This window comes from Notamacropus eugenii, chromosome 2 (assembly GCF_028372415.1).
Source record: "Notamacropus eugenii isolate mMacEug1 chromosome 2, mMacEug1.pri_v2, whole genome shotgun sequence".
NCBI lineage: Eukaryota > Metazoa > Chordata > Mammalia > Diprotodontia > Macropodidae > Notamacropus > Notamacropus eugenii.
The window spans coordinates 411,423,592-411,449,818 of NC_092873.1; the positions used below are offsets into that span (position 1 = coordinate 411,423,592).

The following is a 26,227-nucleotide window of genomic DNA, read 5'->3' on the forward strand; positions in this document are numbered from 1 at the left end:
AAAAGAGTAGAGATTTCATAGTGAGAAAAAAATATGGGTTCAAATCCTGTCTTTGACATTAACTGGCTACATGACTATGGGCAAACCACTTAATCTCTCAAGTCTTCCTCATTTGTAAAATTGAGTGGATGCTTACAGTCCTTACTCCACAAGGCTGTTGAGCGAGAAATGTGCTAATGTATATGCTGTATTTTGTAAATCTTGAAGTGCTTCATAACTCTTAGCTTAAGAATGAACAAAATGCATTTTCAAAACATTTTATTATTAACCAGCAGCAAAACATTGCACTGTGTTGGTATCTACCTGCTTGCTACATAAACCATTTTTGCCATGTTCCTGAGGTATGCCCACTAATATCCAATTTTTTTTCCTTTTGAACTCTTCCAAAGGAAACAGTAAGGACAACTTGGAGAGGTAGATTCACCTTGAAGATTCTTTTACTGCTCATGTGGCAAACTGTGCCAAAGTCGAAGTTAATATGTCACCTCTCATCTCCCTATTTTGTTGTCAGGTACCATGTTGTTATCTCAGTAGTCTTACATTTCTTTTTCCAAGAAGTTTTCATCTTTTCAAGAATTTACCCAGAAAATTCCAAACTTCTCTTTATCTTAAGTGATTTCTCCTTATCTGAATGTTTTTTTCTCAGTAGTCAATGCATCCAATATCCCTCCATGTAGCTATTTTCTTGAACTTTTCCATTCTCCAAACCAAGGATAGAAAACCCTTTGCTATCAAAGTACAGCAGTTACTCGGAATGAGAGTTGTCTCTATTTCATATGGATTTCATCAGAGCCCAGCACACACTCAAAGTTTGGAAGCCTGGAAGTGACCAGGATAAGGGCTACTGATCAACTCTTATTCCATTTTCCCTGAGGGTGATGCTATATACCTGAATTACCTTACCTCTACAATATGTAAGTGGTCAAAGTTCATAGACAGGCAGTTCTCAAAAGGAAATACATAAATTAGAAATAATGCACAAATGATCAATAACCAGAAAATCTATTAAAATTTTTTACCTGAAAAATAACAATTAAAACAACTCTGAGATGCCACCTCATGACCAATAAAATGACAGAAACAGTTGAAAACAAAATTCAGTGTTGTTTGAACTGTGTAGTCACATTGCTATATGCCTGTGGTAGTTTCGTGAATTGCTGCAGTAATTTTGGAAAGCACCATGGCATTATATAGAAAGAGTTCTAATGTTTATTCTTTCTGACTTAGTTATCCCACTGGAACTAAATTTTAATGTTGTTATTGAAAGGCAAAAAATACTTATCTGTACCAAAATATTAATAGAAACATTATTTATAATAGCACAATGCTTTAAAATAATCTCTGTCCACTTGAACAATGACAACAACTGTGGTTCGTGAATGTAATGGAATAATATTGCACTGTCCTAAGTGATAATATAAAGATTACAAATAAAAAGATATATATATATATACAGAAATATAAATGAAAGAAGGCACAGTTAGAACAACATGCACCTTGACTATGGATACAAAATAATGTTAAGGATAACAATAACAGCAAAATTTTTAAAAATAGAGAAGTTCAGAATGGAAGGCAAAAATTTTGCTAATCTGATCAATATTAATTTACATTTTAAAGATAAATTATAAATGATGTAGTTCATAATTTCATTTTTCATATATTTGGATTTGGTTTCTCTTGATGGTTACTATGTTTAGCATAAATAAAAATCTTTTTTAAAGAAATTGGCCTACTGAAGCACACTCTCTGTAATGTACTGCCATCAGGTTCCAGAGGGACAGTACCGCTAACCTTACTAATTTCAATATGATGCTTGTCCTACAAGTTGAGTTCTCCCCCACCCCCTTACATGTATGAGACTACTAACAGTACTATATTGTATTCTGTGTGGCAATTTTTCCAAAAGAAATGTCCCACATTATACCGTGTTGTAATGAATTAAAAGATTCTTTATGCTAAAATGCCTAAGTTTTACCTCAAGACTTTTCTTTATTTTTTCAAGGTGTAAACTGCTTGCCTGCAACATTTCAAGGACTCCTACCGATATGGCAATTTTCAAAGCCTCAGGTTTATTGTCTATCCTTGACGTAATTTCTTTCCATATAGCAGTCACCTCAGCAAAAAGTCTTGCTTCTGCTGAAAGCTGCCTTTATAAATATAAGCAAGATCAGGGATGAGTTTAATTTTCTAAAGCACTATCTCCATTCTTAATGTAAATTAATCTTTTGTCAAGAAATATTCATTGTAGTTATCAAAATCAATTTGCACATCATATTTACAATGCTGTCAATTTATTATATGTTGTCTTTTAAATCTGTTTTAGATATCTATTCTACTTAAAGTCACAGGAGTTTTGTTAAGGATTTTTGACTCATTCCAATGTGTTATATACTATTCATGTTTGTTTTTTTTTTTTTTTAAAGAAAAAGGATAATGAAAAAGGGGTAAATAATGCCTCATAATGCCTTTATTTTAGGTAAATAGACCTCATATTAATTAAAATTTTAGGAGTATTTCTTTTTCTATTGCATGGGAATGAAAATTGATAGAGAACAATGTTAGCACTCTGCCAATGATTGGGACTTAGTCATGAGTGAACCTTTAGTCCTTTATTTGGACTAAAACTTTCAAGATGGCATTCAGAGTACTAACAAAACTATCACTATAGGAAACAGCACCTTTCTCCACTCAGCTGCCAAATGATTTTCCTGAAGTGTACATGTCACAATGTTAGCTCACCACTCAGTGATCTCCAGTAGCTTTGTATTAACTCTGAGATCACAGAAATTTTTCTTTGGAAACTAAAGATATTCACAACCTGACACTTTGTAGCTTAACAGTCTTCCTAAACATTATGTCCATCTGCCTACTCTATGGTCCAAGTGGATTGGCCTAATTAATATTCTGCAGACGGAACATTTCATTTCCCATCTCTACATCTTTGTATTAATTGTCCCCTATGATTGGAATTGCCCCTGCCTTGTAGGATTTCTGACATCCTTTAAAACTCAGCCACCAGTGCCTTTCCTTGTTCCCTCAACTACTTTCTCTCCAATGGGGCAGCTAGGTGGTACAGTGGATAAAGTACCAGTGCAGGAGTCAGGAGGACCTGAGTTCAAATCTCACCTCAGACACTTGACACTCACTAGCTGTGTGACTTTAGGCAAGTCACTTAACCAAACTACCTAATCCTGGGTCATTTCCAGTCATCCTGATGAATATCTGGTCACTGGATTCAGATGGCTCTGGAGGAGAAGTGAGGCTGGTGACCTGCATAGCCCTCCCTCACTCAAAACAAAGTTGAGTGCAAATCATGTCATTATTTCTCTGATGGTATGGTCTTCTTCGGCAATGAAGGACGAACACACTTTCTCTCTAAGTTTATCTTGAATTATCTACCATATATGTATCATCAATATCTGTGTACATATAGTTTCCTCCACCATATATATGCTCTTTGAATGCAGGAATTCTTTTCATACTCTAGTGCTTAGTGCAGCGTGAGGCTCATTGAAAGTATTCAATAAATGCTTGTTGATTGACTTGGTGTTTTGTTCAATACTAAAGAAAGTCCAGCCCAGAGAAGCATAATGCAACTAAATACAATATGAGTTAATATGATGATGATGCCTATCAGTAAGTATATAGACTGGGCAATTTGGAACTGTATTAGTAGCCTTGTAGTATGGAAAACAGAACAAACAATTGCAATTTTCCCATTTTCCTTATGTTTTTTATCTCACTAATTGAAGAGTGAACCTCTCCAGAAATGATATTCAGAATTATCATCCTTAAAAAATTATTAATGATTTCATTGGTGTTTAAAGACCTTTGCAACTTGTTGATTTTCTTATCTTTTCTATCTTCTCACAATTTTCTTCCTTGTATATGTTCAACAATTTCGTAACACTGATGTCCTTTCCATTTCTCCTATAGGACAATCTGTCTTCTGACACTGTATCCCCATGCCTGGAGGGCTCTTCCTCCCCAGTACAATATCCTTACTAACTTGAAATTTCAGCTAAAATCTCACCTTTGTCAAGAAGTCTTTCTATATCTACCTTAATGCTAATACCTCCCCCTCTGAAATTGCCTCCAATTTACTGAGTATATTTTGTATGTACCTAGTTTTTTGCATATTCTCTCCCCCATTGAACTTTGTAGGGACCATGCCTTGCTAATTTTCATAGTTCTACAACTGAGCTCAATGCCTGACACATAGTAAGCACTTAACAAATGCATGTTAACTTGATTTGTTAAGTTATATTTTTATCTGTAGCCCAAAATAATCTTAACGTAGTCCATTTAATATGGTAAATTTTATATGGTAAAAATCATAGAAAATGGGAAAAATAACTAACATACATTTTCCAGTAAATATCTATTTTTATTTGGATACCTTTGTATTTCAGGAGCAAGAAAAATGGGTTCAAGATAAAGCCAGTTTCTTTGACATGTCATCCAGTCATCCAAAGTGTGAGAGAAGAGATCTAACTTCTGGTCCCAATCATCTGCAAGAGGCTACATTAAAACGAACATTTTATAATAAAACAAAATCTAAATTTTGCCAACATCTTTTTTAGAGGCAGAATACTCTTAGTATTATCAAGAATTTCTGCTGAGGGTCATAGTCAGAGAAAGAATCAATAGTTTTGAAAATTTTTAAAAATTCATTTTTTACTTTTTTTTAACATAAAGAACAACATAAAACATCTCACTTGTCCACTTTTAGAATTAAAAAAAGGGATAATAAATATTCAACAAATACAAAAAATAACAAGTAGATATAAAAATTTCATAATATGGGATAAAGGAGGGGAAAGGAAAGAAGGAAAGAGGAAAGGGGGAAGGGAGGGAGGAAGAGAAAGAGATACAGAGAGAGAGAGAGAGAGAGACAGAGACAGAGACAGAGACAGAGAGACAGAGAGACAGAGATTATCTCATTACGCTCATTCTTCCTCCTCTGCTACAATGGAACTGTAAGACCCAATGCAGTAACTTCAGCAATGTACTCTATTATTTCTTAGCTCTCTTGCTTCCCTTACTGGTAACTCCCATATTTTCCTAGGTATTCTTCCCAGAATGAAGCTGCTAGATGTTACTGCAATTTGTTTTATAAAATTCATATATTTTACCAAAATTCTCTGCACTTAGCCTTCTTAACAACAGCCACTTCTTCAGGTTCTAGCTTTAGGAGCAGAAACCCAAAGGAATATTACAGATGAGTTTATTTTACCAGGACATAGGTCTTATAGCTCAAAGTGGCAGTGTCCTATCTGATCAGACAACTGTATATTTAGAGCCAAAAGGGAAGTATTCATTTTGGAGTTCATCTAATCTAATTCCCTCATTTTATTATTTTAACCTTTAAATTATTATTTAAATTAATTTTTGTGTTTTTTTTAAAACAAAAAGTTAATTTTCTTTCTTGCACTGAGACCTCAACTGGGGGTGGGGGGAAGGAGGGCAGGGGTGGATCCAAACCCTTGTGATGAGTGTAATCAAATAAAACAAATTTCCAGATGAGCCTCATCCAAAAATTGTGTCTCTCATGAATATTCTTCATAAATAAATCTTCAGTGAAAGTTTATTACCTCTCTATCATGCCTAAAAGTCTCTTCCTCATCTCTGTCTCCTGGATTGCTTGGCTTCCTTTAATTCTCAGCTAAAGTCCCACCTTCTGCAAGGTTTTTCCTGGTCCTCCTTAATATTACCACCTTTTCTCCAAGGTTATTTTCAATTTATTCTTGGTGTATATCGTTTATACATAGCTGTTTGCATGTGGTCACCCCCATTAGACTTTGAGTTAATAGAAATTAAGGACTGTTTTCTGTCCTTAGCACAATATCTGTCACATAGTAGAAGTTAAATAAATATTCATTGACTTGACTCATCAGGAGATGGGTAACATTTTTAAACATTGGTCCTGTAGAAGATGATTAGTCATTGCACTGATCAGAGTCCTAAAGATTTTAAAAATTCTTTGCTTTGACAGTATTGTTATTACATAGGTTGTTTTTCTTCTTCTACTCCCCTGTAGTATGTATTGGTTCATGCATGACTTCTTGTAATGTATCTGATATAGAAAGGTAACTTCTCCCTATTTCTTTTTATTCATTTTTAATGAAGTGTTTTATTTTAAAATCATGAACCCAGTTGGAGCCTGTCTTGGCACATAGTGTAAGATGTTGGTCTATTATCTACTTTCTGGAAAATGGTTTTATTGTTTTCCCCAGAAATTTTTGTTAAATGATGAATTATTATTCCAATAGCATAGGTTTGGGGATTTAGCAAGCACTAAGCTATTATATCCATTTGCTTCTATATGATGTGTACTAATTCGCTTTACTTACCAACCTCTTTATTTTCAAATTAGTACCAAATTGTCTTGATAATTGCTGTTATCATAGTATAGTTGGAGATTTGAGGGTTCTTTCCTTCACACTTAAAAAAAAAATTTCCCTTGATATTCTAGAACTCCACATTTCTCTTATAAATTCTATCACTAGTGATTTTATTTGTGTGAATGTTTTGAAATTTTAAGTAATCAACATTTTTCCTTTTTTGCTCTTTTTTGGTTAAGAATTTTTTTCCTCTAGTCGTAGTTGTAAAAGGTATCTGATCTTGCCTAATTTGCATTACTTAGAGTGTGTACTTTTATGTTCAGATAGTATATCCATTTTTGGAAATATTGTGGTATCATATGATATGATATGATACGATATGATATGACATATATCAGATGCTACTCCAATTTCCGGTTTTCCTAAAGTTTTTGTCAAAGAGAGTGTTTCCCCCACTAATTCATATTCTTAAATTTATTGCTATTTTCATGTCATCTCTTCCTTATGTTTCTTGCTTCTCTGTTCTGTTTTTTAACTCTATTTCTTTCTTTTTTTTAACCAATACCAGAAGATTTAGTGACAACTGCTTTATTTTATGCTTATTATGTACTTTCAAGTTTGCAATACTATGCCACCTTCATTTGTCCTTTTTTTTTATAATTTCCCTTGAGATTCTTCTGAACATTTTATTATTGTGAATGATGCGGCACCAAATGTGCAAATCTATTTAGGTGTTACTGTCATATTGGCACAGATTTCATTTTTGCTAAGACTGTTTTGGAGTTGCATATATAATAAATCTTGTGAGTATCTTTGTAGGTTAAATCCAGAGCTTTGATGCATTTTGTAGGGTTTTTGATGAGAATGAAATTTTTCTGAATATTTTTTCCTGGGTTTCTGAACAACGATTCAATCTTGGATTTATTTTGTATCCTAAAATACTGCTTTGGCTATTAGTCAAAAATTAGTTTCTTCATTGATTCAGTGTTTCTCAGTCATTTACAAGTAGAATTATTTTGTCAGTCAATCAATATACATTTAATAAGTACCTACTATGTGCCAGGTGACTGACTCCTTGTCCTTTTTCACTTGCTTCACCTTTGATTTTGTTTTCTTGTCAATTGGTTAACAAAGAAAAGAGTTAATAAGCAGTGCTAAGCCCAGGGAGCACAAAGATAAAAATGAAGCAATCCTGGCTGACTCTCAAGCAAGCTTACATTCTAATTTGTTTTACTGTTATAGGACTTTTGTAGAACTATGTCAAATAACAGTGGAGACAGGGACTATACTTGTATTAGCCTTCTGTGAAGAGGGAAAGTTTCTAATATTTTTCCCCAGCAAATAATGCTAATTCTTAGTTTTAAATATTCTTTCAATGGTATTAAAGAAGGCCCCTTCTATGTTTATACTTGTTAAAAGCCCTAAAAAAGAATTCTGCTAATGTTAGCTATAGAAACAATAAAATTTGTCAATTTTTTCTGTACCTATTGAAGCAATCTGTGGTTACTGTAATCTTTGTCCTTCACATGACTAATTTTGCTAATCATTTTCCTAAAATTAAGCCAACTTTGCATCCATGGCATGGATCCAACTTGGTCATAGTGAATTATTTTTCTGAATATGATTCTGCAGTTTCCTCTTGCTGATTTCATTTAAAATTTTTACATCAATATTGATAAGGGATATTGGATTATAGTTTTCTTTTTCTGTTTGGTCTGTGTTTCCCTGATGTGAAGGCCATATTTTGTCCCATAAAAAAAGTTTAGTAGAGTGTTATTGAATATTTTTAGAGTAATTTTTTATAACATGGGCATCAATGCTCTTTAAATATTGGATAGAATTTATTTTTCTTCATTACTTGATTTACTTGAGGTGATAAGGTTGGAGAATCATGCCAAGAATTAACTCAATCTGATATGTTCTGTCCTATGAGTTCCTTTATCGTCAATAAGGAAAAATTCTAACTTTCTACTCATGAAAAATAGGATTTGCATGTCACAAATGAAAATAATCACTTTTATGGAAAACAGTAGTATAGTATTTTAAAAAAGCACTTTCACATATTAATCCATTTAATCTTCACAACAACCTTGATCGCCAAGTGTCTAATCTCCATTTATATATGATAAACTAAGGCTGAAAATTTTTTAAGTGACTTGCTCAGCATCACACAAGCAGTAAGTGTGGGAGGCAGGATTCAAGCTCAGGTCTTTCTGATCCCAAGTCCAACCCTAAACCTGATGACCTTTTAAGATATAAAAGAGTTTTCAAGCCATGCAGTGATTTCATAACTATGTGTACAAATCTTACCTGTTGAAATTCCTCTAGGCTGAATAAAATGGAATTGAAGGCTTGCTGGTGAAAGGCTCCTTCTACTTTGTATAATATTCTAATGTAATATGCCAGAAAGTATAAAATGTGCCTGATTTTAAAAAGGCCATAGTTGTAGCAATGTTGTATTAAACAAAACCTATTTTTTTTAAAAAGGTCTAAATTGAGATGATATGCATTTAAAATATTTTTGTTAAACTGTTTCTATGCTTTACTCATATTATCATCAAATATTCAGCGTCTTCTACATTCATGTCACTAGCATCGAGAACAGTACCTGGCATGTGATAGATGTTTAATAAATACATGCTGACTGACTGATTTGAGGTGTAATTTTTCTGGTAGGTATTGTAGGAAATGCAAAGACTTTTAAAAAATTTCAATTTTCTGGCATTTATTCAGTTACGTTAAATTTTTATGTTAAAAACTTCTGTGTTTAAATCACTAAAAGATGACTAAGAATAACATATACAACCATGAAGGTTACAGAATGCAAAAGCTGTAAACAAAATATGAAATATCAAAACAGTAAAAAACTCTTTCTTGTGTGATATTTACCTTCATTGTCCCGAGATAGGGAGATCCTTTAATTGTTGCAATTATAACTTGAGACTCCTCTAACTGAGATAATATATCATCTATGGATGAAATAACAAGGATTGAGGAAGCTTCTGTCTGATGGGGAGTCAAACGTAAAGGCGTATTGCTCCATAGTTCAATAATCTTAAGCAGCATTTTTTCCAGAGCAGCCTCATTAGTCGCTGTTGTGGATATTTCAATGATTTTTTCTTCATAGCGAAACAACTAAAATAGACAAAATATCCCTGAGTGCCCAATACAATAATTACTAATATATTTTAATTCAAGATCTCATTTTCATAGGATATTTCTTATTGAAATTTCATAAACTTCCCAAATTAAAAGACCCTCTGATGATTTCCAAAGTAACATTTGTATGAACACTTTTCAAGGGTCCAAATTCATCTGAACTCTCTCCCAGGTAAGTGCCTGTGGATTTAACTTTTAAACCTGGGGATTGTGTGACCTACCTCAGCAGCCCCTTCCTTTAATAGCCCCAACGTTTAAGCACTCATACAAAGATGATTTTTTTCCCCCTTAAATCTAACCATCTAGACAGCATCAAGTATTTTAAGTTCCTCAAAGACAGTATCTACTTGGCTTTTCTCTTTATATCTCCAGAACTTATCACAGTACTTTGCCTAGTAGGCAACATATAAATATTTGTTTAATTTTACTGAACTGAAAATCTCTTATTGTACTGGTCAATTTCTGTTCTGTTCTTCCTGTAAATGAAAATAGAGAGTGTCACAAAATAGATTCTCCCACAAACTCCTACTCTTTTCGTTTTTTAAAATAACCTTAATCATTTTTATTTGTCCTATCATGTATGAATTATTTTCCATTTCTCCATCTTTCCTTAAAAATATGGAGACCAATAAATAGCCAGCAAATAACAATATTAGCAGGCCAACATGCATCATCTGAGTGACTTTCCCCACAGTGTTAGAGTTTAGCAGAAAAGCAACACTGTTTTCAAAGAGAACACATTACTTTCTCTAATTTGGACTGCTTATCTATAGGTACACTATTTCCCAACTAGGACTTGTAGAAATATATTTAGCAAATCAAAGTAGCAAAAGTCCATACTCCTACACTACCTCTCCCCAACCCTGTTACACTCAACATCCCCACAGGATTTGTGTTCAAAGTGAAAGTGAGGGGGCAACTAGGTGGCACAGTGGATGCAACAGCTGGCGCTGGAGTTCAAATCCTACCTCAGACACTTGACATTTATTAGTTGTGTGACCCTGGGCAAGTCACTTAGCCCCAATTGCCTCAATTTTTTTTAAAATGAAAGTAAAAATAGTTGGATTTCCCTTAGGCTAGCTTAACCTTTGCTGAGATGCCACAAGTCATACGTCTGTCTGTCTGTCTGTCTCTCTCTCCGTAGCACACACATGTACATGTGTGTGTATGTGTTTATGTGGGTGTATGTGTATTCCCTTTCCATCCCTGCCCAAATGTGTTTTGGAAAGTTTGAGATCGTAGAACAGAACTCAAAGTGCCGCAGATTTGTGTTTTGTACGTACCTCAAGCTCCAGAAGTTGTTCTACTGTACACAGTTTATCCAAAACAAACGCCTGCCCAATAAGCGCCTGTATTGCGTCCCAATGCCGAGTTTTAAGACAAGGATTTACCAAAGCTACGATAGCAGGCAAGCCTTGTTTAAAATCCATTACTGACTGCTTAAGAGTTTTTACCATAGAATTTTTCGGTAAGCCTGCAAATCAAAACAGCATAATAAGGTTTCTTTTTGGGGGGGTGGGGAAAGGAGGTTGGAGGCACTTTTGATGTAATCACTCTCTATCATTCTTACAAGCAACATATGTGGTAGCTACTCATTACTAATGCCATGCCTAATTTTTTTTGGTTTATCTCTTTTATCCATCATCATTCAAACTCTTAGGTAAAGCTGTTTACATTTATTACATTTTTCCATTTTTTACTTCTCATTCACCTCATAAAAAAAGTCTCAGTGTATTCTCATTCATTTCATTAAATATTTCCATATTAATTTAAATATTTTTTAACACGGTCTTAAAATTTTCAGTTTCAAATTCTCTTCTGCCCCCCCATTCCTTGAGAAGGTAATCAATACGTTATCAATTATTCGTGTGAAATCATGCAAAGCGTATTTTCGTATTAGCCATGTTGCAAAAGAACACACACAAAAAACCCAAAAAAATAAAATAAAATAAAGTGAAAAAAGAATGCTTCAGTCTGTTCTCAGGATTCATCAGTTGTCTCTCTGGGGATGGGTGATATTCTTTCCTCACGGGTCTTTAAGGATTGTCTTGATCAGAGCAGCAAAGTCTTTCACGGTTTTAATCAGTGGTACAATATTGCTGTTACTGTTACTGTCCTCATTCACTTCTTAACATCACCTAATTTGACCTTTTTCTTCATCACTTGACTGAAACTGTTCTCTCCAAGTTCTCATCCTTTGTGGCCTCTCTACAGCATTTGACATAGTTCTCCAGCTCCTCTCCCTCCATAGATTCTGCTCCCTGAGTTTTATAAGAGATCACGATTGTCTTTCTTTCTGTTTGACTAGTCCTGCTCAGTCTCTTTTGCAGGATCATTATCCATTTCCTGCTTCCTATGTTTGTGTGTACCTTTTGCTTTTGACCTGGTTACTCTTCTTTTCTCATCTCACCATCTCCCTAGGATTATTAAACTGTCATGTCTATGCAAATGATTCTCAAATCTATTCTTTCAGCCCAGAGGTGGGAAACCTGCTTCCTTGAGGCCACATGTGACCGTCTAGATTCTTAAGTGTGGCCTTTCAGCTGAATCCAAATTTTACTGAATAAAGCCTTGAGCCTTTATCTCTTTCCTGAATTCCTGTCCCAAATAACCAAAATCATGTGGGGGCATTTCCACCTGGATGTCCAAAAGCCTTAGCAAGCTTCACATGTCCAATTCTGAGCTCATATTTCTCATTTAATCCCCTTCTTCTACTGTTGGGGGGCACTACCACTCTTTCAAGATGACAGAGAGGAATAAGTAACATAAATACAAGACCTAAATGTATGTATACACACACACACACACACACACACACACACATGCACGCACGCACACTACTCTGTTTTGTTTTCTTTAAGTGAAAAAAGAGAATGGAAGGGAAAAGGAATATAGGAACACAGAAATAAGGAAGAAACCAGAAAAAGGGAAGAACCTACTATTTCACATAATTTAGTTGTACAAGAAAAAGAATATACAAACATGGCGGGTGGAGTAGGGGAAAGTGGGCATATCATTAAACTAACTCTTATCCTAACTGAATAAAGGAAGGTTGAACCCATGAACAAGTTTGATGTGGAAATACTGTAAGGGAAACAAGTAGGGGAAGAGAAAAGAGGAAGGGCATTGAAGAGGTAAAAAGGTAGGAAGGAGAAGAGTCCCAAGTTATCACAAACAGATTTCACCTTTGGATTGTGGATGGTAAAGGGGAGATTTTAAATGAGCAAAAAAATCTATGGATCAGAAATCAGGATCTGGGCTGGGTGAAGGGCAGTGGTGCAAAAGAGCAGAAACAGATTACTTCATATACACGGTACTGGTGCTGATAGCATTTCTTCTCTTTTTTTACCCCATTCTTCTTTGTAGGGGTAAAAGAGGAAAAGGTATAAGGGAGTATGACCGAAGGAAATACACAATTAACAATCATTGCTAGGAACATAAATGGAATGAATTCATTCATGAACAAGAAGAGGATAGCAGAATTAATTAGAATTCAGAATTTAACAGTATGTTACTCACAAAAAGCATATAATTTCAATACTTGGTATATGTGATATTTTATATATATATTATACAAATACACATAAATACATACATATGTGGGATTTAAGTACTTAAAGGAAAAGCTAATTGAATTAAAAGGAATAAATAAATCTATAATTGGGTACCCCAATGTTCTACTTTTGGACTTATAAAAATGTAAAAAATGAATAATAAAAATAGTTAAGAAAGACTGAAAAATAATTTTAGAAAAGTTTATGTTAGACCTCTAGTGATTACTGAATGGAAATAGAAACTATATACATGTTATGTACATATACATCCATATATACATATATGTATATGATTTACATGTGGATATAAGTATGTTTCTTATCTATGTATAACACTGTTACAAAAATTAACCAAGTGATAAGGCATAAAAACTTTTAAAAAATGAAAAATGGGAAAATAATAAATATATCTTTTATTGAACTCAATATTATAAAAAATTATCATTAATACATGACATTTGAAAAAAGAATTTAAATTTAAATGGATGTCAAATTACAATCCTAAAGAATATATAGGACAAGGAACAAATCATAGAAATAATAGATTTAACATTTTTCAGTAAGATTAAGGGTAATGCAAGGAGTCCAACTGTCACCATTACTATTTGACATAGTTCAAATATAGTTTAATATATACTCTTTGTAGTAATGATATAAGAAAAAGAAATTAGAGAACTAAGCATGGGCAAAGAGGAATCAAAAGTTTTTCTTTTTGCAAATGTTAATAAAATCATGAACCCAAGAGATTCAATCAGAATTTAAGTGAAGCAATTAATAATTTCATCAAATTAGCATGATAAAAATAAATCTATATAATCATTAGATTTTCTGTATGCTACCAGCAAAATCCACAGGAAGAGACAGAAAAAACATTCTTTTCAAAATAACTACACAAAGTATAAAAATATCTGGTAGTTCACTTACCAAGACACATATAAGATAACTGTAACTATAAACCTTCTTTACAGAAATAAAGATGAACAAATGGTTGGAAAGGCACTAATTGCTTATGGTTGGGCTATGCTAATATAAAGAAAATAATAATACTTCCTATAGTAATTTAAAGATTTGGCATCATACCAATTAAATTGTAAAGAATTGCTTTTTAAAACTGGAAATAAGAATAATAAAATTGATCAAAGGTCAAGAATTTTAAGTGGAATTTTTTTTGAAATTGGAATGAAGGAGGCACAAAAGTACCAGGTCTCATGCTATATTACAAAACAATAATCATCAGGACTATTTCCTACTGGTTAAAAAATAGAAAGATTGATCAGCAGAAAATATTAGGTACATAAGATGAAGTAACAAATAAACACAATACTATAGTGTTTGATAAATCCAAAGATTTCAACCAGTGAAGTAGGAATCATTAATCAAGAATAACTTCTAGAGAAACTGGAAGTCAGTCTGACAGAAATTAGGTTTAGGTCAATATGTCATACCATACACCACAATAAATAGGAAATGAATGCATGACAGATATTAAAAATCACTTATCAAATAAACTTGAGGAGCATGGAAGGCAATACATTGCATAATTAGGGGAAAGGGAAGAATTTCTGAACAAACAAGGAATAGAAAGAATTACAAAAGGTAGAATGGACAATTTTGATTACATAAACGTGAAAATCTTTTTCACACATAAAAATTTCAGATAAACTTAGAAGAGAAATATTTCACTTGTGGGGTGGGAAAACATTGTAATAAGTTTCTCTGAAAAGGCCTGATGTCCAAGACACATAGAAAGTGAATTCAAATGAGAACAAGAGCTATTCCTCAAATGATAAATGGTCAAAGGATCTGAAGAAAAACATCTGAAAGAAAGAAATCCAAACTATCACTTAACATAGGCAAAAAAAGTGTTCCTAATCACTGACAGATATGTAAATTAAAAAAACTCTGAGGTTCCATCTCATGGCCAGTAGAATGGCAAAAATGACAATCAGCAAAGTGGCTATTTTTGGAAAGGTAACAGGTGGACAGGTATACAATATATTGTTGTTGGAAGCATGAATTAATCTATGCATTCTATAAAACTATTTGGAATGATATCCTCACATTCACTTGAGGCAGTTAGGTGGCATAAGGGAATAGAGTCACTGGACCTGAAAGTCAGGGAAACTTGAATTCAAATCCAGCCTCAGACACTAGCTATGTGACCTTTGGCAAGTCAATTAACCCCTGTTTGCTTCAGTTTTCTCATCCTTAAAACAGAAACAATAATAGCATTTACCTTCCATAACAGTTGTTAAGATCAAATGAGATATCTGTAATGGACTTAGCCTAGTGCCTAGCACATAATAAGAGCTATATCAATGCTATTTATTTATTGTTATTATTATTCCCAAACTGTGCATATCAGCTCATAATTCAATACCACTAGTAGGCATATGCCAAAAAGATACCAAAGAAGGAAAGGATCAATATGTATAAGAATATTCATAACAGCACTTTTTGTTATAACAAATAACTGGAAACTAAGGGATGCTTGTTAATTAGAGAATGGTTGAACAAATTATGGTTTATAAAAATAATGGATTATAGCACCATAGTAAATACTGTTAACAGATGGATTCAGAGAAACCTGGGAGGAATTGCACAAAATGATGCAGAGCAAAATGAACAGAACCAGAACAATTTATACACTGACTACAATATAAAAAAAAAAAACTACTTTGGAAGACTTAGGACCTATGGTCAATGCAATGATCAATCATTCTACAAGACTGATGATAAACTTCGTAAAGAGGTGAGGGATTTTATTTGCAGAATGAGAGATGCATTTTCTAACAAGGTCAATATGTGAATTCCTCTTTACTTTTACTATAGAATCTTGTTACAAAGGAAGTCTTTTTTTCGGTGGAGAGAGACATGTGGGATGGACCAGAAGTGACTAAGATACTTCCCAAAAGAAGGAAAAGAAAAAAAAAGCCTAGATCAATAACAAAATAAAAACTACCAACCCAAACAGAAAAGAATGTCAACTTAGAAGGTGACAGACAAATGGACAATGCTGAAACCATCATGTAAAATTTAACAAGTGCTTTAAAAACCTATGTCCAACTCTGACAGAAAGTACTATGTAGTACCATATTCCCACATTTCATCTTTAGTTTTCTCTCATTTTTTGGTGTGACAGGTCACTTGTGCATTTCTTTAGAAATGGGAACTTCATTTATAATGTTTCTGCATAAGAAATTTGATCTTGAAAAATAATCTTAAGTAAAATCCACATTTCTAGGAATAAAACCCACTTTAATCAATAAAAGGTATATTTCTAATTTTAGTTCCTTCATTAATACATATGAATGGCAACACTCATGGCATTCATAACTGTTTCATTTGAATTATATCCTAAAATACTGCTTCTGATTTATTTGATGTCTGAAAAAAAGTTAATGATTTAGGCAAAAGTAAACTGTCTAAACATTCCCTCCTCAAAACAGAGGCAATTCCCAATAGGCAACGGGAAAGGTTCAGACAGTATAGTAGCATTAAAATCAATATGTGAATGAAATTACTTATAGGCATTCTATGCAGGGTTATTTTCCAAGACCACCTGATAGTTGTAACTGGTCCAAAAAGTCACAAACTTTAGATTAAAAGTATGATTTCACAACAAATACAAGTGCTTGCTCCTGATTTAGTCACTCTCTCATAGTTTAACACTATCTTTAAAAACCTTTCACATCAATTTCATTACCTCTAAGAGGTAATGGAATCTTAGAATGGTAGCTTAACAGACCTCCATAATAAGTGTGAAGAGGTTAAAACTTCAGTTGTGTTGACTGAGGGGAAAACAAAGAAGGACTAAGAGAACTCAGTTCCTGAGAGAATAGAGTGTATCCTTTATCTTAAGAAGAAACACGAAGAGAATTCTTGGGAAGATTCTTTAATTAGTTTCTTAGGAAAACTGTATGTTGGGAATGTGTTTCTAGAATTGAGAAGCTGAGAGTCACAGAAACAGTTAAAAGTGACTTTAGATAATATCTATGGGCCAGGCACTGTCCTGTGCTAAGTGCTTTACAAAAATTATTTCATTTGAGCCATAGTGTAGGTATCAGCCTTATCTGTAAGATGAGGAAAATAAGCAAACAGAAGTTGAGTGACTTACTCAAGTTTGCACAGTTAGTAAGTGACTTTATGGGAAAAGAAGCTTATTTAGTTCATTTAAGAAATGATATTTAGCAGGTTGGAATAGGGTATTAGAGATAATTGCTTAATAGGAGATATTATAATTTTAATAATTAATATAAAAATATCAGAACATAACCCCTTAATTACATCGAAACTAAGATGAAAATGAATAATGCAAATGAGTTAGTGACAGAAGGATGATTACTTCATGGAGGCTACACATGTGATGTTTGACCTTGAACATTGCTACAAGTGAAAATCTTCCATTGCTTGAGTCCAGCTTAAAGGTTGATTTTCAAAGATAAAAAATATTTACTTACTACTTTTTACTTAACAACTTCTTTGTTACTTTGAATTTTGTGTATCCTGAAGCATACAGTAAATAAGATATTAAAATTTCAAGTTTTTGTAAGTAACTAATGATTCTCATACTTACCTTTATCTAGCATATAAATCATATGCATCCATCTTGTAACACTCTTCTGGATGAAATCTACATTAATATTGGCAAAAATGCTATTCTTCCACACATAAGACAGATTTGCCCATTCCACTTGTGCTTCCCATAATATTTTCCTCAAAGTTAAGTCACATTCAATTTCTGAGATCTCTGATATCACAGTGTTTGCAATGTTCCGCTCTAAAGCTACTGTTCTCATTGCAATAGAAGTCTCAAAACGATCCTGATAATTTGAATAAGTCTGAGCTTTGTTGGATAGAACTGAAGCTTCTTCTGAGAGGCTCTCAATAATTTCCAAGGCAGTTGTTGGCCGAGTAGCAGGATGTATAAGAACAGGGTTTCTTACCTAAGTAACAATAAAAAAAAATTTCTGTGATCAATGAATTCAGAAATAAAATTAATTTTTTTAAAAGTAAGATTAAACTAGTAACAAGTAAAATATCTAGGGTCTAGTTATTGTTCTACCATTGGCAATCTCTGTGAGCTTATTCATTTTAGCAACCAGTCATTAAATGCCTACTGCGTGAGAAACTACTTTAGAAACTGAGGATATAAAGATGAAATAAGTCAACATGACCTCAAGAAATCTATAATTTCAGAGGCTATGAGTACATAAACATTTGTGATTCAAATAGAAATACATAGTGGAATATTTGGGCAAAAGAAAGGTCCAATGTTCTATGAGTGCTTCAAGTTTTGAAAAGATTAGAAAAGGTATTATTGAAGTATAACATGAAAAAGGGAAGAATTTCAATGAGCAGAGAAAAGAGTGATGCCATTTGAGACATGAAATTGAGAGAGAGTAGTGTAGGAATGGGGGGTAAAGAATAGTCCCAATTTGGCTAGAATATAAAGTGCATTAGGGAAAAAGTATGAGATAAAATCATGAAAGTAGATTGGAGAAAGATGTTGGAGGAAATTGAATGCCAGAATAAGGAATTTGTATTGTACAATGGGGAGTCATAGAAGATTTTAGTGCAGAAAATTAATGTGATGGGAGCTTTATACAAAGACAATGGTATGACTTATTGCAGGGAGAGAAGATAGTAAAACTCCTGAAATACGATGGATAAAATGGAAAAGGAATGAAGGATAATTTCTATAGATTCTGCAGAGGGAGAACTGGTAGGATTTTAAAACTGTCTACATGAGAAGGAGGAAAACATCAAAGATGAGTATCTGGATAATCACTGGAGGTCTCTGATGAAAGAACAGCAGACAAATTTCTTTACTTGTCTAAGTGACCATTTTCTTTTTCAGTAGGCAGGGAATGCAATGACGTGAACAGCTTTTTTGGATTTGATTCTGATCAGTAAAGAAAAACTGACCAGTGAATGGAAAATGAAAATGGTGATCACTCGGGATCACCATGGGTACAACAAGAACAGATAAACTAAACACATCTTATTTTTTTTAAAATAAAGTCTTAGATTGACAGATCATAGAAATACTTGTATATGCCTGGACCATGCTTGGCACTAGGCATCTTCTTCAGTGCCCTTATGTACTAGATACAGATGATAAAATTATACTTAAAGAGAAACAAATTAGACTCAGAGTTGGTTGAAAGTGTGCCTGAAAGAAAAATAAGAGATAATGTTAGCCTAGATTGGGTATCTTGTGTTGTTTTGTAGTCCTCTGCCCTTGACCCTGTTCCAGTTAATAATTTTATCAATGACTTGGATGAAGAGGTAGCTGGCATATTTATCAAACTTTTCAGTTAATGAGGAGTGAGGAAAAAATGGTAATACATTGGTTGACAGGATCTGAATCCCAAAAGATTTCAATAGACCAGATACATAAACCAAATCTAATAACATGAAATTCAATAGGAATACATAAAAATTATTTTAATTAGGTAAGAAAAATTACAGACATAACTAGATAGCAGCTCATATCAAAGAGTCTTGGGCGTTTCAGTAGACTCCAAGTTCAATAAAGATCAATAAGTAATGTGACAGACAAAACGGCTTCTCTAATTTTAAGCTGCTTTAGGAGACAAAAAAATAATATCTAAGTCATTAAGAAGGGTGACAGAGAATGACTTGGAGAAGATGTTCATAAATCACCTAACAAGGTCATTGAGGAATCTAAGAAGACAGGAATATGATATATGGAAGACATGAACTTCAAAGAGAGAGAAGTTATTGAGTGAAAGTATCAGAAATAAATTCTGCAAGGTCTCCAACCCTTTTTCATCTAGATAATCTTTATGGGACGAATCTATTACTGACATATAAAGTTAACCTCTGAGGTAGTTGTTATTAATCACTGTATAAAGCATTTCCCCAAGGGATAGTGTTCTCTGAACTCATACAGCCCTTAGAATACTCTCATTTGATCACATATTGCTTTGTATTAGAGTTTGTTTTTTTGTCTTTCGTATGGAGATTCTGAGGACAGGGACTATATCTTCCTCATTTTCCTACCTCTCACCCACTTTTCCCCTCCCCCTCCTCCTGGGCTTGAACATAGGAGGTACCTAACAATTGTTACCTGTTGTAATGGATGAATGAATAAATCAGGAGGTTCTCATTATCTTATTAGTTCAAAGTATTGAAAGGTCAAGTAGTTGCTCACACTGCATTATGTACCTAATGGTTGCTCAACCAATGTTGGTGATAATGATGAGAGGAACAGATATAGAAAATCACAAAGACACTTCACTAAAAACACTTGGCAGGCATCTAATGAAACAGTTTTACTCACAAACACTGTAAAATGTGTATTTTGTGTAAGAGCTGCTTTCATTTAATGCAATAATGCACTAATTATAAATCAGACACATAGTAACCACATTTGATGCCAGTAGGATTTATCTGGCAGCAAGCCAGAGCTCTCCTCACCCAAATACAGAGTCAGCTCTGGCCCATTCTCACATAGGCATGCTTCTACCAGAAGATGAAATCCTGGGCAGAAGGAGAGAGAGAGACTGTATCACATAGTGGAGGGAAATAGCTGTTTTAAAACCTGGTACTCTGCTTACATGTGTTCTAATATGTTCTTAGGAAAATGTTCAGAAATCAGGCTTTCTGTTTAAAAAAGTTCACTTATTATATCTGAAATGCTGCAACAGGAAGTGAAAACTGAATAATACTTTGCATTTATTTAACATAATATAGTTATATAATTACATAATATATTAATTATAATATATAACATAATTATAATATGTAATCTGACAATTATGATTTCATTTGATCCTCACAAGAACCCTGAGGTAGGATGAATAAATATTACTTTTTATAGATGGGGAAACTGAGTTTCAGAGTGTTTAAGTGACTAGCTCAAGGTCATACAAATAGCAACCGAAAGAGCAAAGACGAATCAGAATCAAAGAATTGTACAGGTGGAGAGCATCTAATCTAAACCTTTTATTTTACGGATAGGAAAGCTGATGCCCAGACGGAATGAAACGATTTGCTTGAAGTTACATAGGTAGTAAGCAGCAGACAGGAGCCCAGTGCTTACGGGTTCTTTCCACATGGATCATTTGTACCAGATCTGCATTTCAAGAGGCAGCAACCATGATGGTAAGGGATTTCTCACCAAGGGAGTAGGGGAATGGGACAATGTCAGCACCCTGAAAGTTCCCCTGGAGCGACAGGTGAAAGCAACACTGATATGAAGTCCTTCTGCATAGGCTTTTGGGTAACACTAAATCTGTCCTAGTCCCCTTAGGCTGTGATATTTTTACTGTGAGGAAATAATGTGGGAGGAGGGGTGAACCATTAACTTAGAAAATGAGAATTTTGATTACTAGTCAAATCACCAGTATATTTCTACCGGTACAATTAATATAATATATTTAGCCATAATTAGGCCCACAATGTAATAATCTAAGTTACAATAATGGTAGGATTATTAGAGGTAGCTAGGTAATACAGTGAATAGACAGTATACTGAACTTGGGAGTCAAGAAGACTTGAGTTTGAGTATTGCTGGCCTCAGATTCTTACTAGTTGTGCAACTCAGGGCAAATCATTTCACCTCTCTCAGTCTCGGTTTCCTCATCTATAAAAAGGGGATAATAATAATAATACCAACTTCAATTTGGATCGAATGAGAGAACCTATGTAAAGCGATTGACAGACCTCAAAGTGTTATGTAAATGTATTTTAGAACTTTGCACAAAATATACTTACCCAAGGAGAGTCACACCTTAAGATCTAGAATGATCATTTTATTTATTTTTACTAAATATTGGTAGGATGATATGTTCATGACTGTATTCCTGGGCTGGTAATTTATGTAGCCCTTTTTGTTCTGAGAAGTCTAGTTTTTTAGACTGGCCAAAGTTCACCACGGGCAGCGATCTTCAAGATCATTTAATTAAACTCTTCCGCTTTACGTGTAAGTAAATTGATCTGGAGAGGTTTAGTTTTGTCCAAAATCACACAGTTGGTTAGGGGAAAAACTGAAATGGGAACCCGGGTTCTTCCTTTTTGTACTCCATTATATCGCCTCCATAGGATGTTTTATCTATCTTTGTCATATCTGAAGTAAGAGGGGCCAGGAAGAGAAACTGAAGCATAATAACTTGTTCAAGATCAAATAATTAATCAATGATTAAACTTGTATGCTGGTTTTTTGACTCAATCTAACAATCCTTTAGAGCAGTTAAGTGACTCAGTGGATAGAGCACTATGCCTGGCAGTGGATAGAGTGCCACGCCTAGTGTCAAGAAGACCTGAGTTCAAATTTGGACTCAGACACTTACTAGCTGTGTGAAGCTGGGCAAGTCACTTAGCCCTGTTTACTTCATTTCCTCATGTGTAAAATGAGTTGGAGAAGACATAACAAACACTCTACTATCTTCGCCAAGAAAACGCCAAATAAGTTCATGAAGAGTCAGACATGACTGTAAAACGACTGAACAGCAATAATAAGCCTTTTCCCAAATAATGCAATCAGTATCTTCAAATACTTTTTAAAAAGTCTATTTACTTATTTATCCATATATAGATTTAAATAAGATATATTTATTTCTTAAAAAAGAAACTTACCTTGCCTCTCAGGTCTCTCACTTCATTTTGCAGATGGAGCATATATTCATCCAAATTTGACTTGAATTTAATAATAGCATTATCTTTATTTGACTCGTGAAATTTAAAAGCTGATTTAAGCTGATTATATTTGAGAAGAAGGACACGAAGCAATGCAACTTGCTCTGGTGAAATACTGACATTGTAGTGTTTTGTGATTGAATACATTTGGGAGATAATATGATATTCTTTATCCAGGGAAGGCATTTTTGAAGAAATATAATCTAAGAAAGACAAGTGTTCCACAAATTCTTCCACACCTGTGAGTTCACTGTCGAGTTTTAACAATGATGACTGGATGATCTGGAATAATCAAAAACATTAATCATAATGTTACCACTGCAAATTGATGCTACACAACCTCACCCAGGACTTCACTATTGCTAGGCAATTCTTCTACACGCTTCATATCAACACATATCCCACTCTCCACAATGACTTCCTCAAATCCTTTTGTTCTTCCTCAAACCTCCCAAGGCTTTCCCTGTTCTCTCAGCTGAAAGCTTTGTTTCATATTTTACAGAAAATAGCAAGGCCATTTCTGTGAGCTTTCCCTTCTTTCCTCTGTTCCTCATCATCTTATATCATTTATATGCCTTTTGCCATTGTCTCTTCTTTCACCCTGTGTCACACGAAGAAGTGGCTTTATTCTTAACCTTTAATTTTTAAGTTAAAAAATTAATTTTTCTCAATTACTTGTAAAACAAAAAATTTTGACTCTTTTTTGAGTTCCAAATTCTCTCTTCTCCCCCACCCCCACATCTTTCTCCCCACCTTGAGAAGGCAAATTCCTTCACCTGCACAAGTGAAAACTATTCCCTCCCCTCTCCTCATTACCTTTTCCCCTAAATCTTCATTTCTTTAAAATTTCCCTGTTATTGTCAAGGGCATCACCTTACCCCCAGTCTCTCAGGCTTGCAGCCTAGACCTTATCCTTGACTCCTTGCTATCTCTTACCCCTGTATCCCATCAGTTGCCAAAAATCTGTCAATTTCACCTTTCCAAAATCTCTTGAATATGCTGTCTTCTCTCCTCTGATACGACCACCAGTCAGTAAGTCAATAAACATTTACTGAGTATCTACTGTATGCCAGTTACTGTATTAAAACATTGGGAAGCAATGCGGATATAAAAAAGGCAAAAAACAGTCTCTGTCCTCAAGGGAACTCATAGCCTAATGGGGAAGGCAACAAGCAAATCAATATGCACAAACAAGCTATGAAGAGGATAAACTGGAAAAAAAATTAAAGACAAAAGGCTCTAGAATCAAGAGGGATTAAGAAAGATTTTTTGTTGAAAATAGAATTTTAGTTGGGAATTGAAGGAAGCCAGGAGGCAGAGATGAGGAGGGAGAACATTCTAGGCATGGAGCATATATATAGCCAGAGAAAAATGTCTGGAGCTGAGAGATGTCTTGTACGTGAAACATCAGAAGTCAGTACATAGCAGAGAGTATGGTGTAAGAAAAACTGGAAAGGTAGGAAAGAGATAGATTAGGAAGAGCTTTTAACATCAACAGGTGATAGGGAACCATTAAAATTTATTAAGTAGGCAGATGACAGGGCTTTAGAAAAATCACTTTGATAGCTGAAGGGAGGAGAGACTTGAGGCAAGCCCCAGCAGACCAATTCAATAGACCAGGAAGGAGAGAAGAAAGGAAAGGAGAGAAGGAAAGAAAGAAGTAGGGAAGGAAGGAAGGAAGGAAAGATGGAGGGAAGAAGAGAGAAAGTGATGAGGGTCTGAGTGGTGGCAATATCAGAGGAAAGAAGGGGCATATGTGAGAGATGGTACACAGGTGGAGTTTACAGGACTTTGGCGACAGACTGGATATTGAGGGAGTGGCACAGTGACAAACAAGGAGGAATCAAAAACTACTCCTAAGCTGTAAGCCTGAAGGACTGGGAGGACAGTGTTGCCCTCAAAATAAGCTTATTGAGCAGGGTGGTGACATGGTTGGACTTGTTCAGTATAATGTATCTTCCCTGTTTGTCCTTTGAATAAAGTTTCTCTTTTTTTGCTATTGCCTTATCTGAATGATCACGATGGCTACTCATGTCTTTTTAATTCAGTGGAAGCATGATAGGTAGCTCTTCATTATAACTCTGCATGAATCATTATGTTTCAGGTGTGTTTCTTATAAACAAGAATTCATTCTGCTATTGTGTTCCATTTCAAGGGTGTGTTCATTCCATTTACAATTATGAATGCCAACTGTCTATTTTCCTCCATCTCATACTCATAATTTTTCTTTTCTTTGCTTCATTTTCCCTCATTATAAAGAAAAGGGTGGTTTGAAAGGAAGGCGCTTAGTACCAGTGCTCTATGCCTAATACAATATTTTACTGCTCCTATACCCCTCTTCTTTTTCCTTTGTTCAATATTCAATCACCCACTTTACCTCCCTATCTTCCTTCCACCCTTCCATCCTCCCTTCCTTCCTAATGACTCTTTGGGATTGATCCTCCAAGGTCAGAGTTTTTGTTTTGTTTTTGCTTAGTGCTATATTAGATTATATATTAGATTTTCCCTCTCTACTCCTCCTAGTCCCTCTTTTGCCCCATGTTTAGTGAAATGTATTTCACCCAGCTCTGTGTATATTCTATCTTCTGTTGATCAGGTCAAATGAAAATGAGGTTCAAGTGTTCCCCCTCCCCCATTCTTTCCTCTTTCTTTGCATAGTCTTCTAGGTGTGTAACCAGTTACGAAGTTCTTCTATTATATAGGGAACTACATGCTTACAAGTTGGAAAGTGGTTTCAGCATCTTAGAGAATACTCTACAAACACTGTCCTAGGTTTTCTAGAAAGTAGTTATAAACCAAGAGATTGAGAAACTCCTTTAAAAGACACCTGGACCTTTCCTGTCATGAGGACCCTTAGCACAAGGTTTACATTGCCTAAAATATGACAGTATAGTCAGGTTCAATAGTATTTTCTGTGGAGTAAGGGAAGTAGCAAAAGTTTAAGGATAAAAGACAGTTGTCACTACAGTGGGACATTTTCTAGACATGCTAATCACCATGCATATCCTATAACCATATTAGTAAAGAATATTAACTAACTACTTACTACAAAAAGGTTTGTATTCTTTTCTTGAATCATGGACTCCAACAATGTATGGCTCTTTTTAATGACACTTTCAATATATGGTAAGCAGCTTGACTGATATTCAAGACTCACAACTTTGATAATATTAATGCGTTTCTCAATTGGCATATAAACCGCATCTCTAAAATAGCCTGTGTATACATCCAAGATATCTCTAAAATCACTTGAGGTTAATTCGTCTTGTAGTTTTGATATTTTATATTCCATTGTCTTTGATTGTTCCACCATGGTACAAAACCGAAGAAATTGGTGGCTATAACATTCAACTCGTGACACTGAATTAGCAATAATGGTCAGAAGGTTCACAATCTGCAAATAAATTATTAACAGTTAACTAGGAATTACAATGAACACTGAGGAAGCTGCATTTTAAATAAGCACTTTGTATTAAATTTAAATTATTTACTTACTTTGCA

The 26,227-nt window shown here is 34.3% G+C and overlaps 1 protein-coding gene across 1 annotated transcript in view; it reads right to left on the minus strand.

Annotated features, from left to right (window-relative positions):
* Positions 1-26,227, minus strand: part of DNAH14 (dynein axonemal heavy chain 14) — a 404,178-nt gene that overhangs the window by 298,538 nt on the left and 79,413 nt on the right. Inside the window, exons 18-24 of the mRNA XM_072647720.1 lie at positions 25,773-26,120; positions 22,667-23,008; positions 17,637-18,006; positions 10,790-10,980; positions 9,237-9,482; positions 4,403-4,524; positions 1,979-2,150 (exon numbers count right to left, since the gene is read on the minus strand). Coding sequence (XP_072503821.1) covers positions 1,979-2,150; positions 4,403-4,524; positions 9,237-9,482; positions 10,790-10,980; positions 17,637-18,006; positions 22,667-23,008; positions 25,773-26,120 — 1,791 coding nt within the window. The remainder of the gene's footprint in view (positions 1-1,978; positions 2,151-4,402; positions 4,525-9,236; positions 9,483-10,789; positions 10,981-17,636; positions 18,007-22,666; positions 23,009-25,772; positions 26,121-26,227) is intronic.